We start from the raw sequence: 18,390 nt of genomic DNA, 5'->3' as shown, positions 1-18,390 counted from the left end.
TATATATATATATATATATAAATATTTTATCTCGAGAAATTTTTCACTTTTCAATTGAATTTTACCTATAATTAGAGCCGTTCGAAATGGCTCGTTATTAATTCAGTTGTACGTCAACCTCATCGAGGAATCAAAGGTCGTTCAACTGGTAACTTGGGGTGGAGAGAGAGCGAGAGTATAGCCTCCCAGGATCTTACGAACAAATGGCTCGCGATGAAAAATCGTAAAGACACGAGGGCCATCACGACTTAGCTCTGGCCACTCGACAGGCTGAGCGTTCGTTCTGAGACATTAATTTTTACCCCTTTTTACCCTGGTCTGCCTAATGACTCGAGGTTCGCCGTCCTACGACGAGGAGAGAGGGGGAGAGAGACAGAACGAGAAAGAGACAAAGAAAAAAAGGTCTCGACGAAATGCCTGTTAAGCGACGAGAGATTGTCGTTAGGGGAAAGGGGCGATGATCTTGTCCTGCATCCAGAAACGATCGTTAACTATTCTCGGACGGATGCGGATGGGGTGGAAGGAAGCAGGCGCCGCGCGTGTTGTACTCTTCTTCCGGTGTGTTATATAATTCGTCCTCCTTTTTTCCTCTCTCTCCTTGACTAGAAACGCGGCGGCCACTTCAACCCCTCGTTTCCGCAGATCCTCCCCGCTCGACTCCGACTCGACTCAACTCGACTCGTTTTCAACCCCCTTCGCTAGGCCGAGAGAGAGAGAGAGAGAGAGAGAGAGAGAGAGAGCGAGCGCCGACATCGTCTCGGCGACAATGGGTCTCATCAGGCATCGGGAATAAATTATGCTCGGCTGAGCCCGCGAGAAAAATTACGGGCCGTCCTGAAATTAGAGCTCGTCGCGCGGTGGCAAAGAAGAAAAGTTGTTCTCAAAGACAGTTCCATTCTGCTCGATGAGTTTTTTGTCTGCGGAAGTGGAAACGAAAGCGTACCTGACGACCTCTCAATTCCGAACCTTAACCTTCGAGAGTTCCTCTAAATCTACGACAGAATCTCTTTGAACGCTCATTCTTGAAATCGATGATTTCGGCTTTGTCTGATGTTGTCGCGCGACAAAGTAATAATAGAACTATAATCTTGTGTTGTATAAAAACCTAAACCTGAGTAAGTCGCAAATAAAATTGCGGAAAGTCTCACCAAGTCTATCGCATTTCCGTATCGCGATTCCGATTATTCCACGTGTCGACCGATCGATTTATGGGATTATACGAACCGATCGCAGAAAAAAGGGTTCATCGGCCTCAATGCGAGGAAATAAGCGCGGCCACAACGATGAGGAAGGGTTACCCGGCCTCAACCGGGTCGGTAACCCCGTGGATGGCCCGAAAAAGCGAAGGCATCGGTCAAAAAAAAAAGAGAAATAAAAAATAAGAGGTAAAGAGTTTCGGGCAAGGCAGGTGAACCGCTCCGATCAGAGGGTAGGAGGGCAAGAGCGTGGGAGAGAGAGAGAGAGAGAGAGAGAGAGCGAAAGAAAGGTAGATAAAGAGAAGAGGCTACCATATGCCCGAATAATGTTCCACCCGCACACGACCAGACCAACCGACAACAACAGGAAGTTCGTTGGCATCATCATCGTCGTAGGTGCAAGAATCGTACTGCACATTCGAACGACCTTGTTCGCGAAGGTTCAAATCCGCGGCGATAATGATGTCTTTTCATCGTGAGATGACTAGATTTGTCAAATTATTTCGATTTACGAAATTGATTGATGATTCATAGCGGATTTTTGAAATCATACTCCATACGTAACCGTTAAACAAACAACGTGGTCGATAACCTTAATTATTTTAACCCTACTACCTGAAGACACGCCTTCAACTTATACTCTTCCTCTTCTAACTTTTTCAACTGGAAAAAGCTGAAGAGTTGATTTAACCGAGATTAATATTAAATTGCATCGGTATGGAAACGAGCAATAATAAATCGCCCAATCTATATGCGGCGTCAAACGATAACTGATCGTGGCCGGATTCAGTGACATTATGAGAGAGAGAGCTCGTTTCCCGGGGGGTGGGAAAAATGCAACGTGCCGGGGAACGCGTGGACGACGAATCGGCGGAAGCGTAATAACGACACGTAGGACAAAGTGGCAGACTCGGCAGTAATCTTTGCCTCATAAAACTTTCATGGCCGCGTGATACGCCGGGTGATACGTTCGGCCGAGCGAATAGGTCGAGCATTCGGCAAAATAAATGCGCATCTAACCAAGTTACGGGATTATTGATCAACTATTACCGCCCTTTGCTGTGATTCCCCGGCCGCGATTCCCGAACGCTTGCCCGCGTGCCTTACCCGCATCATCAAACGGAGTATCCGCCGCCGGGCCGAGACTAGATTCCCCGAGCTTGCTCGCCCGCCTGCCTGCTATCGACTCGAAAATTCACTTCGACTCGGCGTTTGACTATGTGTGTGTGTGTGTGTGTGTGTGTATATGCGAACCTTGAACTTTCGGGCGCCGAGCCCGCACACGACGACGTCGGCGGCAATGACGACAAGTTGCAAAATGCAACGGCATCGCCGACGACGTCATCCCAAGCGTATCGTTACCCTGGCATTGTCTAGAATCGGAATTGAATCTCGGTGTAATCTCGCTTATTTCGGATTTCGCTTATTTCGGGTACTGCCAGACACGCGAGAATGATCCCCACGCTTATTCCGCGATCAGAAACGCCAGGGAGTCAATGTGTCGGTCTTGTAATTCCGGTGAATTCAACTTTAGACGGATGCGGATGTCGAAAAATCCATGGATAGCGAATCCCCACGCGAATTTTCATACTATAGTCTGTAGCATATCGAAATCCAAATACCGAAATCGTAATTGCGCTACTGCGGGTCTCCTGCGAGGAGATACCTGCAAATTCGTTTAACTCGATACAATGATGTTCGCATGACGCGACTCCTGCCGGCTTCGCGACGCCGCCACTACCGGGCAACCAATCAAACTGGTCGTGGAACAAGTCTAACAGGATCATCGTACATTTCTCGAGTACATAATTCATCATGCTACGAGTACCGTATAGCCACTTTCTCCAAGGAATAACGTAAAATCAGGCATTCAACCCCAAAACGCACTCGAGTCGAGAACGTTGACTCGCTGAGTTTGGAAGAGGCTGTACCGGGTGATTTCGCCTAGACTACTGATGATGACTGTACCCCGCGTACGCGGGGGATACACTCACACACCAAACGTACCCCTGAACAAACATGCACACATACACGGGAGAAATTTCGCACGTACGTACAGCACATTCGCCAGGGGGTAGAAATCATTAAAGGGGCGTGGCGTACCCGTGGTTGCCCGGATGACGGTCACGTGAACCAAGATGGCCGCCAGCCGGGAGGGCTCCCCTCTTTGCAACAGTCATTTGTTATCGGCCATTTTATTTTAATGATTTCCATGCATGCGTGAAACGCTCGGCTGCATTGCTCGGGAAAGGGATGCATTCTCTCCCTCTTCCTCTCTCACTCTCTTTCTCTCTCTCTCTCTCTCTCTCTCTCTCTCTCTCTCTCTCTCACCCACACACACACACACTCTCTCGCTCTCATTCGAATTCTGTGTGCCCGGTAACGTGTTCTCCTAGCGCAATATATGCTATGCCGAACGTGGCACTAACGCCGGTTTCATGGTAATTCCGGACCCTATAAATTTCCAAGCGTATCCACGATAATGCTCCCGCGCTCTTCTTTCGATAAATCTGATGGTGCCTCCCGATAATGATTCCCGCGGAAAGTAATTTCATCTGTCCGATGCTGACCATCCCACGCGTGAGCGAAACGGACACACCTCTCGGTGACAGTTTTCGCGAACGAATTAACATCAAAGGGTCGAACGGTCATTTAACCGCTTACCGCATTTTAACACCTCTGTGAAGTTAGCAACTTATTTTTAGAATATAATTAATAGAGAGAGAGAAAGAGAGAGAGAGAGAGAGAAATCGCTCTCTCTCCCAATACGTCTTTTATTTAATATAAATTTATGATAAATTTCGAAAATTTTCCCACGTCTCTTTCTTTTATTCAATGACCTTTTAATTCATACAGATAACAATCTCCTTCCTCTTTCAAGATTTGAATTTCCAGTCTTCATTCCCGAAACAATGTAGCTAAAGCAATGTGTTTAACCTTTAATACGGTTAAAACGCATCTTTTCTGAAAATGAAAGAACGCATTCTTTTCTGCAAATGAAAGAACGCATTCTTTTCTGAAAATGAAAGAATTCCTTCGGGAATGTCGAAGGGACTGTCGAGGGAACAGAAGGTGGTTCCGGTATAGCAGTTAATTATACGACTATATAGCACATTTGATTATTAATGACTGTCACGGGAATAATTATCAAAACACAACGACTCAATTGTTCGGCTCTCGCACTAACCGGGCTAGCGAAACCGTAATTAATGTAGACCAATAAACGCGGCGCGCCCATAACTCGTCTAAATAATTAATTCTCTATTTTTGTTGCGGCGCAAGCGCGCGCAAATGACGTTTACTAGCGCGAATTTACTAGCCTGCGCAGCTAATTTAATATACGCATGATAGGAATCCCGAGTCATCCCCCGGAACATCCCGTACAAATCGTCTTCGTCACAACGGAAATCTTTTTATATCATCGCGAACGATCGTTTCCTCCATCGACCCGCGGTGTAGGAAAGCATCAACGATTCCCGGACATGTAAGAAAATTAATAGAGATTGTCACATTACCGTCGTACTTTTAGGCTAAATTTGAAGTTTAATCGCTTTTCGACTCTCGCTTTAGCGAGAGCAGCGCAGATAAACTCACTTTAATTAGCAACGAGTCAAGGCGGGCTCAAGACCGCCTTTTCCGAAAATACTTTCCCGTCGAACCAAGGTTAATGCAATCCGCGCCGTGTATGAGAAACTTAAATTTTTCAACAACCACTTTGCACTTAACACGCACGAATCCTCTACCATTAATCGCTGTTTGAATAGCGCGACCAATGTGGCCCCGAAAGACATCAAGTACAAAGCTCGGTACCGCTTTTGTCACGTAACTGTCTGACGTTATTGTTTAGCACGTATAATTGTTATTCTTACGCGTTTTTCTCTCGTCTAACATAACTCTTGAAATCATTATTAATCGCTTATTCTGACTTCATCTTAAAGGTGAAGCAAACTCTATCCGCGTTATCTGCATTATCCAATATCCTTCAAAATGTAATTATGTACCTATTCTATTATATGTACGTAGAAAAATGTACTGCTAAGCTAACAGAGAGAGATCTAATATCGCTAGAATATTGTTCGAACGTCGTATCTATATCTTAACGCAAAGTGTGCTACTTCAAAAGATACGTTGATCAAACGAAAATCGGTTGAAATACACTGATAAGTGAAATAGTTTTATTCACGATTCTTGATAACAATGTGGTAACTGGACATATAGTTCGAGCTTGATACGGCCTCTGAACCTTCACGATATCTCTACAAGTTAATATCTCTAAGCATTTTTTACGATTCTCTATTTGCAACCTCATCTATTCTAATTAAATAACAGAAATTCTATTTTTCGGTCGATGTAGATCTTAAATAATTGTGTGAATTTATACACATGTCTGATTCGAAATATTTTTCAGTTTTCGAAACACAATCGTAAATCAGAGTAGTAATATCACATTGCCAAGCAATTTAATAATTTCTGATTGCTAATAAGCAATCAGTCAATAAGCATATTAATAACGTGATGTTAATGAGAATCTTAAATCTGCGAATAATTTATTGCAAAAAGTATTGCCTCGGCTGAGATTTGAAAAAAATATTGCCACAGCTCGGATCTCCGTATTCTCCATGCGAGTATCCTCATCGACCACCGAGACATTGGCAATATTTCTTGCAATAACAAATACTTAATAAAAGAAAAAAACGTCGTTCCTCAATAAAGAATTACAATTGTATATTCCATTCTGACGCTCTTATCTTTTCAATACTAACCGTTTTTGTTTCGCGAATGTCGGAGAATAGGGATATGGCATGAAATATTGCCAAAGCTCCCGATAATTGCGTAAATTTGTTCTCCACCTTTCGCCATCACTGTCATCGTCAATTTTTCCCGGGGAAACAGTGCGTATTCGCCAAAATTGACGCCCCTCACCCGAGCACACACCAAAATTCGAGGTATCACTCGTGTGGATAGTTCGACGAGTGTCATAGAAGGTCGCAAGAGCGAAAGAGCGGGAGGGTCGAGGTGAAGGGGGCTTCGCCAGGAGAGGGGCCATCAGTGAGAACGACGCACGTGCGTGTGAGTGCGTGCAATTTAATGATTTCCAGCCGGAATTTCGATGACGCCGGGAGTACGGGACGAGGAGACCGGGGAAGAGGAAGAGAGGAAGGGAGGGGGGAGGAGGGGGCGAAGCGGGAGATGGGTGAAACGCGAGGCCGGAAGAGAGAATGAGCGAGCACGGCCGCGAGTTGGTCAGGGCCGGCTCGTTTCCGCTCGCGAATTCCCGTGCGAGGGATGGATGGTGGGAAAGAGGGAAAGACAAAGAGAGTAGAACGAAGGAGAGAAACAGAAAGAAAGAGAGAGGAGAACGAGAGAGAGAGAGAGAGAGAGAGAGAGAGAGAGAGAGCTCGAAACAAGAGAAAAGACGCTCGGCCGTGAGCGAGATGGGACGTAAATTTTCTAGCGGTGCGTTCATTTGTTCGTTGAACGAAATGCGAATGCATTATACATGGATTGCAGGGGACATTAATTTTCTGCCGTAGACGTGTAGTGGGCCGCGCGCGCGGCAGGGCGGTAGGGCCGTGCCGGGCCGGGCTGTGGACTGTGCGAAGGGGGTGGTCGAGCGCGAGGGGGTGGGTGACCGTCCACCCGGCATATAACATTCACCGGGGGGGGTGCGAGACCCGGGGCGCACGGGTGTACGGGGACGATCAGCACACACCAGCGGTCAGACCGAGGTGGTGGAAAGGTGGTGGAAAGGAGGGAGGTGGCGATTCCACGGGCTGTTTCGTGCTCACACGTCCAACCACGTGCGAGCTTTTGCCGGGCTTTCTACCTATTTTTCGCGTGCCCGGTGATTTTGACGAGTGGTGCAGCGAGATGTATCGGCACCGCGGAAAAAAAATGCGCCGACAATCTCAACAAACAGGCCGGCGGCGCCTGGCGAACGCGAGAGAGTCGCGTAAAGAGTCGCGGTCGGCGTCAAAGGGTTTCGCTACGCTGCGAAAGGGCAAACGGGGTGGGAAATCATTGGGACGTTCTGTCAGAGGTGTTTGATATTCCGAAAATGATTTGCGCCAATGCTAGAGGTAGGGCGACGATATGAGAGAAAAGAGTGAGCGAGAGAGAATTGGAGGGTGTCACAGAGGGAGGGAGGGAGGAAGAGAGAGAGAGAGAGAGAGAGAGAGAGAGAGAGAGAGAGAGAGAGAGAAACTAGAGAGGCAAGCCAAGCGAACGGAGGGAAAGGGAGGGAGGGAGAGCTCGAGGGTAGTAACCGTACGTCAAAATTAAATGTTGAAATTCGTGTAGAATGTCTGGCGCGATAAATTCGTTCGTGCAACAATGATCACGATTTTTAATGGAATAAAATTGAAATTGTCCGGGCCCCGAAATGACGGATAGAATTTATGGCTCGTACGAAAATGCAACGTGGCAGCAAATATTATATTTTACCTATGGCTGTCCAAACCAGATGACGTTTCGAAATGTTAACGCGAGATATCAAGAAAAAAAAAATTCCCGATTAATTACATTTTTTTTTTAGCTTATTAATTCAAAGTTATAGTTTCTCGTCATCAATGATCGTTGCGTAACATCATTGTAACGTTTTTGCCCCATCGCATGTGAGGATGTCCTAGGGCTGAAATTTGAGAGAAGTCCAATGTCGAATGTCGAGATGAATGCTTGCCGAAGTGCACCGATTCATCAAAAGTTCTTTATAATTCGTAATTCCTGCAGTCGGCAAAGGGGTTTCAAAGAGTTGGGGCTAAACCCTTCGACAAGGCAACTTCGAGCGATCCCTTGTCCCTCTCCCCCACGTTGTTCTATCTCTTGTCTTTTCGTTTCGCACGCGAGATTTTAAATTTAATCATAACTCTTTGCAGCTCTCCGTGCGAGACCACGCGAATTATTACAAAATGAGAAGCTATTACATTAAAATGAGGAATTATATTTCATTATTATTTAAAAAAAAAAAATGCATTTCTTCCGATCCGAAATACCGGGAAAATCATCTATTTCTCGGAATACGTCGCTAATCATCAACCGTGTTGTCGCTTTTGTTTAATAAATAAATGAAAACCTAATTATTAACAAAAATTGATTAACTGGAGATTAATATATAAAATCATACTTTATTATATTGCGCATTTACGGATTAACGCCTTAGCGAATGACACGGTCGATTAAACGATAAACGAGGTAGAAAAAAATGAATGCCAACTGCACGCTTCAAATACCAATGCTGTGTACGTTACCGCGAATGTCCTTTTATTATTTTAATTTTTTTTTTTATTGTATCTTTTTTTATCGCGCGAGAATGCTCGGCGTCGTGTCAGCACAACGTTTATCTCGCATAATAGTGCATAGGAAAACTGACTGTTTTCGTAGAAATGAATGACCAGCCGGAGTCCCGTGCGTTCTATGTCATTATTTCCCTTTTATGAACGGGAGAAAGAGAGAGGTGTGTGTGCTCACTTTGTAACCCTTCTCGCCGCGTTTGTTCCTACCGTCGCTACTTCCGGTAACGTCAAGCACACAAAAAAGGCGAATATTACGTATGTGCGAGCGTACACGTGGGCGAGCTCATCGTTCTACAAATAAATGTTTCAACCAGCAATTAAGCGCCGACAATAAGAAACCACTAGGCTTCCCCCCCGAACGCCACTGTTGTTATAGCCGTTGTATTAATACGTTTTTAATTGTAGCGCGACAGAAAACATACGGTCTTGGGCGAAGGAGGGAAAAGCCAAGTGTCCCTTCATAAAAATTCCAATAGCACCATTTCTAACGTTCTTCCTGTTTTGAACAAGACCATCCTTATTGCATAATTAAACATTTTCTACATGTAAAGGAATACTTTGTTTTGACATGCGTAACGTAAAAAAAAAGAAAAAAAAAAAAGACTTAGTCACTCGTGAAGCGATCGAGACCGCACGTTTCCTGTCGTAATTAATACATATTGATACACCGGCTGTAACATCAGCAAAATCGGAGACAAAGTCTAGCTGAGTTTCTTTTATATGCACTGAGAGAAAAACGTATTAAATTTTAATAAATTTTAATTTATTTGAATAGCGTTAGTTGAATATTTAAATGTAAACATATATTTATTTGATACAAGAATCATTCATGTGATTTATTGTATCGTTTATTTAGCAAATATATTTCCCGTAAATAAATGTTACATTAGTACTGTTTAAACAATTATTAATAAAAATTTAACACATTTTTCTCGCAGAGTATCGATATTTCGTCAAGATGTATAATCGTCAGTTCGAGAACGATACGTGATGATAAGTGATCGATTAAAATTCGCATTCTAAAAAAGTATTGAAAAGAATTTGCACGAGTACGAATATCCGCGGAAGTGGATTCTTATCATAAATAAGTTAACACAAATATGGCAAGGCGTTCTACCTCATGTGAAAAGCTTCGCGGATACAAAGGTGTCTTCCTCCCACTGCACTCATTTAAGGTGGGAAATAAATACGAACGATCAGCTCACTCGCTTCCCTCAGGAAATCGTTTCCTTTAATAACAGACTTACCGGCGCTGTACCGTCATTTTAAAATCCAACTACTTTTATCGTGTATCGCACGCAGGGAAGCTTCCATTATCTTTCGTGGCAAAAAAAAAAAAATCGTACGTTTAAAAATGCATCTCGTTGATCGCGTTTTGTTTTTACGCTCGGAAGTTTCAAATGCCAGCGCGCGATAAAAGATTGCAGAATCTAATTTTGCTCGCTCGAGTTATTTTTATTAAATCGAACACGATGAAATTCTCCGATGAATCACGCGACTGAATAAAAGATGAATCCCGTAAAACGACTGAGAGTAAGAGGAAGAGGTAGACGGGAGAGAAAAAGAGAGCGAAAGAGAGGTAAAGAGGCTAGAGAGAGCGAGAGAGCAGAAGGAACAAGTGCCCGGGGTAAAAAGGATTGGGGAAGAATGTCGATATTAATAAAAGTTAAATTGAGCCAATCGCTTGTGGGAATTAGAATCGAGCCCACTCGAGACGAACAGCGAGCCGAGCGGAGAGAGGAGAAAAAAGAACGCAATAAAAACGCAGCGGCAGCTGAAGTCTGCCTCTCGAATGCCGATCGATCGAAGCGATTAAACGATCGAGAGGCTACTTTATCATTATTACGCGGGGGGCGGGAGGGCCGCTTAAATATTCGTATTTTGAAGCAAACGGAAATGTTCATAAGACCGTGCGATAAATAACATCGCGCGCATTTGTATGGAAAATATTCGCGCGTTAGCCTGTGTCTAATTTGCGCAGTAGCCGGCGCCGTCCGCGCCTTTCTGCCGCCTGTGGAGAGCGGAGAGAAAAATGCGGTATTTTTCTTCCCACCTACTCTTCGATGTAGATGTAGAAACCTGTTGCATGCCCGTAAAAAAAGTCCCGGGAAAAAAAGTCGAGTCACTGACCAGCCAATTCACTTCCTAAGCGCGTTTTTCCACATAGCTTCTACCTTTTAAGAACGAGCCGAGTGCGGAGTGAGAGACATACTTGGCGAGCTGACAAACGAGTCATTAATGACGTTTCAATCTCTTCATCAATCTTCGTCGCACCGGACCGCGAGGACAAAGTTAATATTGAATGTACGATACGTTAAATGGATGATACCCACTCTTACACGCCAATCAAAAGTAAACGGTATAAACGGCTTAGGAAACATGAATACTTTATGCGTGATTACGAATAATAGGAAAGCACCGCCGACCACTTAGGAATAGGTACAAATATGATAATCCATCGAAACGTGAAAATTTTGTATGCGAAAGATAAAACTTGTTAAAGTTACTAATAATTTGTAGTTAATATTATAAAGCTTGCATGCATTACCACGCATGGGGATAATCGATGGATTGAAAAAGATTAATGGAAAAAGATTTATTCACCTTTCGATGGAGAGGTAGAATTTGGAATTTCGATCTCTAGGAAAATTCGCGTGGCATGACCGGTGCGAAATTCCCGATCGAGCGTGTACGGGGCCGTTACGTGTTCCACCGTAACACAATTTACGTACGCTCGCGCACACAGCCGCACGAAATTCTAATATGCCTTACGCCTATCTGATCGCAGGTGAACGACCGTACAAGTGCCATTTACCGGACTGCGGGCGGGCCTTCATCCAACTGTCGAATTTGCAGCAACACCTGAGGAATCACGACGCTCAGGTGGAGCGGGCGAAGAACCGGCCGTTCCACTGCAACATCTGCGGCAAGGGTTTCGCCACGGAGTCCAGCCTCCGTACCCACACGTCGAAGGTCAGTCATGTATGTACCAAATCCGACGTCCAACTCGCAAATTCGCTGATACGCGGTGCCGGTAATTAACCGAAGGGATCGGAATTAAAAACAAAAAAAAAATGAAGGAAGGATCGATCGATTTCGGTGTGTAATTTCGCGCGTTCTCATATACTTCCGCTATACAATCGCTCTTCTAACGACCGAAATCTTATATTAACTCTTTCTCGCGCGACACGTTACTCGTTACTCTCGTACGCACGCATATATGGTGGTGGTGGGTTCACGCTTGCCTCGATACTTTGTACAGATGGATTCCCCGTTTAAACGCTCTTTGTCCGCCGTTTCCTTTGTTCCGTTTTCGAAGGCTCCCTATATATATATATATATATATATATATGTATAATTGATGTCAAGTCTCAAGCAACTTAAAACACAGTCGTCGTTGAAGATACGACGGACATGTCGGGCTTAAACGCATAACCGGCGAACATCAAGCTTGCGAATAGAAAATTCAGATCCAAGCACGTCCCAAACCTAAATAATCGCGCCATGATTATTTACTTTCCTTCTCTCTTTTGTAGATAGCGTATATTTATTTGACCAAAATAACAGTATATCAAGAGCTTTGGATAATTCCTCTGGGATCCTTCGCGGGGTGCTTGGGCTTGCTTTTGCCTCTGAATTCTCATACGGCTGCTTGTCATCACGATATCAACATTACATGATCAATCGATTCGAGGAAATCGAAAAAAGATCGTCGCTCGAATTCATAATAACAATTACAGCGATCCTCAAAAGCAGAGACGACAGGACGGAACTCGAAGAAACTGATCACGCCAAATAATTAAACGTCCTTGATAGAGATCCGATCAGCATAAATTGTCACGAGGGGCGAGAAGCTCTTTGACGCAGTGCGTCTTTACAAGCGACATAGACCGGAAGATTTTCTCATACAAGTCACCGTGAATGAACAATCGTTGTTTACACACACGCACGAGCTTCACGGTGGCCAAGGGTGCGTGGCACCGACCGGTTATTAGAGGGACAGAGGTTTAAAAAAAAAAAAAACGCGGTCTGATCTGAGAAAAAGACCACGACCCCCGTGCCCGTTAATCGAATTCACCCCTCGCTCGCGTGGAATCGCGGCTCGCAGCGATTACCGGCGGAATCTTGTATCGTGGGGCAGTTTTTTGCCGCCACCGCCCCACCCAGCCGGCAACTGAATTTCTCAACCCTTTCGCCTTCCGCGCCGGGCACATGTCTCGACGAAAAAACGTGGGAAGGCATCTGTCGGCCTGTACGCAAGGCGCTCTTATCCTTCCTCCTCCCTCTCTCATTCCTCTCCTTCGTCTCTTCCTTTTCTTCCTCCCCCCTTTCTCTTGGCCCCCTCCCGAGGAAAGACGTCATGCATACTTTCTTCCAATTTACATCATATTACGTAACGATTCGTAATATAACGTTCCGACTAAATGCGTTTGCCGACGATCGCGTGGATACTTTTACTGTGTAAAAACCCCCAAATTAAATGTCAGGCAATCTAATGTTCAAAACGCGTAGATCATCGTCATCTTTCGAGACGTTCGATTTTCACGAGTTTTCGCGGAATCAGGTGCGACGCGTCCTGCAGGCTTATGCAAGCTTAATCCGTTCACACGTCGGATGCCCTGGCAATAAATATCGTTCTTTTAACGCCCGGCTCCTCTAATTGAAACCTAATCCACGGGCTTAAAGCCTTCAGATTATCCTGTTACCCCGTTTCCCCCGCACGGCCCCGATAAATCACCCATGGAATCATGTCGACGGCGCCCCCGCCTCGTCAGGCCTACCAATTTTTTTTCCCCTTCTAAAAATGCGCAGTTACGAAAGAATGAACTGACGTATAATGACGACCCCATTACTGCCACCGGGCGGTATTTTTCTTTTTCTTTCCAACGCACCATGCCGATAATCCTCGCACTAATGAGAATAATTTTTTGCAGTCGAGTTATTTGACCCTTCGCTTTTTTACGTGCGTATAACGGACGGCCTTGATGAGTTTTCGAACGGTAGGGCCTAACCCTGTGCGAAAGCATCTCTTCCTGAATAGCTCGGCTTATGCGCGCGAGATCGATACATCGAGATTAAATACTAATACGAAGTATGCAGCAAAACGTATATCGAGCTACGACGAGATCCCGCGAGAACGGCGGCGTTGTCCAGACTTATCGGCAAAAACATCAGGATGCACGTAGCTCGCGTTAAACGGGAGGAAGAAAAACCACGGGAAGCGAGGAGAAGAAATGGAGAAGATGCGGAAGAGCGGGAGGGAGGAAGGGAGAGAGAAGATCTTACGGCGAGCGCAGCGCGGCGAAGTAATTAAAAGCCGCCGGCGCGAGCGCGAGCGCGAGCGCGCGACAGAAACAGAGTAACCGCCCGCTGGAAATAAAACGGAACGAAACAAATGGAGAGCTCGAGCCCATCTTCCGCGGCTAATCGAATTTTCGCCGGGGCAGATTTCTTGAAATTGTTTTCGCTATTTCAGACCGCCTAGCCACCCCACCCCCCTCCCCCGTCTCCTTCGCGCCGGGCTTGCTACTCCCCTCCCCCTCTCCCCCTCCTGATGGCTAATGGATCGTTGTTTAAACGAGAAAGAAGAAAAAAATAAAAAAAACCCAGCGAGAGAAACAGAGAAAGAGAGGAAAAGCAACCGGAACACGAGATAGCTCGAAAAACGCAGAGAAAGCGAGACAACGAGAAGAAAGAGGAACGGCTCACGGAAGTACGTGGTGGAGAGTAAAGGGGAAATGAAAGAGTTACGCTCCAGGTCGAGGCCTGGCGTGTCGGCGAAACATTATCCCGCTAAGAAAGACAATACACCCGGAGTACAATATTATAATAGGCCGGAGCGTAAATGTATTATAGAGAACGATCGGTAGCCCGGGCATAGAAACTCGTCTATGGTACCTACACACCTCCTCCTCTTCTCCACTTTCTACCTCCTCGTTCTTCTCTCTCTCTCTCTCTCTCTCTCTCTCTCTCTCTCTCTCTCTCTCTCTCTCTCTCTCTCTCTCTCTCGGTGTACCTATTAACTTGCCCTCTTCCCGCTCGGCTCGGAACAGGGGCGGATCATCCAACGATACACGATGTCGCGATATGTCACTGGTTAATACCCTGCTCTTAAATTTCGCGCTGTCAAACCACGTCGAAATTCCCCCCCCCCCCCTCGAGACGAAGTCTCGGATCGAGATATAAATTAGAAAATCTCCCGATTTAGTAATACAATTTTCTCTCACGCGAGTACGAGCTCTTTCCCCCCCCCCCTCCTTTTATCTTGGACATAAGACTTTTACTTCGGAAGATCCGTCCAAACGCGACGTAAATTTGACCGTAAATTTGACCGTAAACGAGAATGCAAAATTATGAAACATTTCGCGAGAGAGAGTCTCGCGAATCTGGCCAGCCCTGATCTCTCTTTCACCCTTTCTTTCTCCTTCTCGCGGCTCTTGGCCACTTTCACGTGGCGCACAGCCTTCGTATTTATCCGTAGTTTAGCCGTACAAGGGTTGAATGTCGTGCAACACGATACAATCCCCCCCGTTTTCTACCACCTCGTGGACCTCTTCCTCGCATATCTTCCGACCTTCTTCCGACTCACCTCCAGGGTGTCTTCCTGTCATCCCTCCGTTCTCCCCGGACCCTCCTCCACCCCTCTTCTTAATTGCCCCGGCGCGCGGCTCGGTAAAAACTCGTTAGCCATTAGATTTATTTTCTCTCGCCACGGAGATTCATCCCTCTCCCGTTGCTGTATTAAAAACCGCGCGGTGGTCGTATCACGTTTAACGCTGCATATTTTTTCTATTTTTTTTTTTTCTTTCCCACATGCGCGATTCTCGTTGACCGCGTACGGATTGATCGCCTGCAATAAATGTAAATCTGTTTGCGCGTGGGATGGAGGTGATTTTACCCGTTTATCACTCCGTATTTTCGCCAACACGGAGCGCTAATTAATTACCGTGCTCGCGGTATTTACGCGATGTTTTTTTAATTTCTTCCGCCGAGAGCGTGCGCACACGATCGGGGGAACACTCGTGGAAAAAGTATGAACACTCCTGAAAATCTAAACCTATGACTGACGATTTAATGGTATCACATTAATTCAAATTGATCTCCATTTCATGCTGGTCTCTTTGTCGCAGTGTTCGAAGTACCCATGGCAACGATTAAAGGTAAAACGATCGGGTCAATATATGGGAAAGCCTATGGGAATTCCTTTCGGCTGTAATTTCAACTCGTTCCGCGGCGCGTTTACATGCGCACTCGTTGCACCTGTAAAATTGTATTATCTCCGATTTTCATTATAATGATCCATTCGCGCGAAACACGCACACGCATGTACATACATATACGCACATCCTCCGACAGTTACGTAGTTTTCTCGAAATGCGCGAAATTATGATAGCGTTATGGCGCGAAATTATATAACGGCGCTTCGTATATTTTTTCGTGCGTTTGATACACGATATCTATTTAATTAACGGCGCGTCACGTGAAATTCTACATTGCAGAGAGAGATGATTATGTAGACAGAGTATCGCGCCGCCTGATTGATCTCGCGTCGCGAAGACTGTGAAACGATTATAAATCCGGCTCTTGTTCCTTTTTTTTCCTACGTCACGATCATGAGTATGCAATTCATTAATGTCTCATATCGCGGCAATCATAATAGCAACAGTCATAGAGATGTATGATGACGTATGATCACCGAAGAGCGTAACGCAAACGCTTTCGCCTGTCGATCGCGGCTAATTGCTGCCTCTTAATTTCGGAACGCTCTCCTAATTGAGCAAGGTTCGCACCACGCTCTCCTCTTCGAATATCTCCCCTCCCCTCCCCTCCCCACCCCTCCCTCGGATTCCCAGTACGATGTCTTTCTCTCTCTTTTTTCGTCGGTAAACATCACCGGCTGGCGAATCTCCAGAAGGACTTTTCACTCTTTGTCTCTTTTGCGGCATTAAAATAGAAAAGTGGGACGGTCTTTCGCGGTATAACCTCTCGGTTCGCTCTTACGAGATATGTTGTACTGTTTCGCCATTTTTTTTTTTTTCGCGTCAATCTTTCTTGCCGCAATTTTTCGCGTTTATTTCAATTTCTTTCACGTACAACGAAAAAAATATCATTGTAAATATCTCTTAAAATATCTCTCTACACTTATCACGATTTTCTTCGATTATTCTTATGATTACATTAAGTTGGATTATTCTTATGATTACTTTGTGTAGTTTTCATTTTCCGATCGCGCGCTTCGAGCTTTCCTTCTCTTTCTCTCTCTCTCTCTCTCTCTCTCACACACACACCCCGTAGCATTACTTTTTTCGACCCCGCCTTCGCCACTCTTTCCGTCTCTATTTTTTTCTCTCCACGTTCGATCACCAGCGCGGACACTAATGAAATCATTCCCGTGGCGTTCCCGATAGGGTGGGATTTGTACCCCCATTGTACCGACGCCCCTTCACGCTCCTTTTTTTCCGCTCGCCTAGTCGAACGCGCTCGGGGTCGATCCGAGTCCTCCTATTGGCACAACACGGAGGGTGCTGCGTCGACAACCCTCGTAGCGTTAGGTAGATTCGCTTTTTTTCTCCCTCATTCTCGCCTCGCTCGTCAGCGACTGATTTTCACGTACGTGTGTTACGCGCGAATTATCAATGCGCGATTCTTGGAAGTGGATTAATAATGCGGGGTGGCGATGAAGAACGGTGACTAGCGACGCATGTTTAATTCTTATCGATCGCATACGTTTTTCATGTGATTTTTTTGCACGCCCGCAGAAACGAAATGGTTACGAAGGGGCTAATTCGTGTAACTATTTAAAAGTCTCTGAACACGATTACGATTGTCGCGGGAAAATTATTCTTGAGCAAAAGCAAAAAATATCAGAATTCTCAAAGATACTTTCGATGTCTTTTATACATCGCTGTTGAACTTTTGCGTTCTTGTTTGTGTTCTTCTCATCGTACGACCGAAAGCTCCGAAAGCAGCTATGAGTCAGACGCGAACGGAGAAAGGAAATCAAGAATTTCTGGTGCCTTCCTTATCGGGAGACAAAGCGTTCTCGTCTCGAGAAAATAACGTTCGCGCGAACGAGCGAGCGAGCCGCGGAGCGAGGGAGAACGTGCTCTTTCTTTCGGACGAGAGAAAAGGAGGAGACGAGCAAGCCGGTGAATATCTCTTAGCGGATTTCGCGAGCCGCGCTGGAGCCGAACGAACAGCCGAAGTATCGTACCGAAGGTTGTCTGCCGGCGAGTCTCGCGGCCTCGTCACTGCTAAAAAAGCCAAGGAAAGACGGCGGCGAAGAAAAAAAAAAGGAAAGAAGTAACGACGGGAGGGCGGGAGAAAAGAATTGCGCACCGAGCGCAAAATGGCCTTCGGATTTTATCGCCGCCCGAGGAAAAGAGAGGAGCTCGCATATTGTCGATTATCATCCATATTTAGCATACATTTTTTAATTATAAATAACTAACAATTCATAAAGCCGTCGAAAGAAATCACAAAGTTTGAGAAAAGTAACCCACCCAACAATAAAAGAATAATTAAGATATGAGAATAAAGAATAATTAAGAATGCATAATTTTATCAGCATATTAATAGCTCTGGAGATTAATCTCGATTAAAAATCTTACATGAAAATGTTGAGGTCGTAATTATTTTTTGGCTATAAACGATCGAAGTTGACTGATTTCGTAAAGTTCTTGCATACAATTAGCTTCATACGATAAGCTAACACAATTAAAAATTTGCTGCTACAACTAAAAACTAGTTGCTGCAGCCATAAAAATCCTATGCCATATTTTACCATCTAAATTGTAGCAGCAACCAATCCTTTCTTTCAGTGTTCCTTTATAGATTATCATTTGTGTATATTTTTTTAATTTCTTAATACACAATAAATATTATAATAATAATAATAATAA

General features: G+C 45.1%; 1 protein-coding gene across 4 annotated transcripts in view; it reads left to right on the top strand.

The window, feature by feature from the left end:
- The window catches only part of LOC108753491 (Krueppel homolog 1), a 78,809-nt gene that overhangs the window by 45,102 nt on the left and 15,317 nt on the right, over window positions 1-18,390 (top strand). For 2 of the 4 annotated variants that reach the window (XM_018495082.1, XM_018495085.1), the window contains exons 4-5: window positions 11,277-11,470; window positions 15,619-15,648. In XM_018495082.1, coding sequence (XP_018350584.1) covers window positions 11,277-11,470; window positions 15,619-15,648 — 224 coding nt within the window. The remainder of the gene's footprint in view (window positions 1-11,276; window positions 11,471-15,618; window positions 15,649-18,390) is intronic. The other 2 variants (XM_018495083.1, XM_018495084.1) reach the window with 2 other exon arrangements.

The sequence above is a fragment of the Trachymyrmex septentrionalis genome, unplaced genomic scaffold (assembly GCF_001594115.1).
Source record: "Trachymyrmex septentrionalis isolate Tsep2-gDNA-1 unplaced genomic scaffold, Tsep1.0 scaffold7, whole genome shotgun sequence".
Lineage (NCBI taxonomy): Eukaryota > Metazoa > Arthropoda > Insecta > Hymenoptera > Formicidae > Trachymyrmex > Trachymyrmex septentrionalis.
The sequence above is the reverse complement of the archived record's forward strand: the minus strand, read 5'-3'. Positions and strand labels throughout refer to the sequence as shown.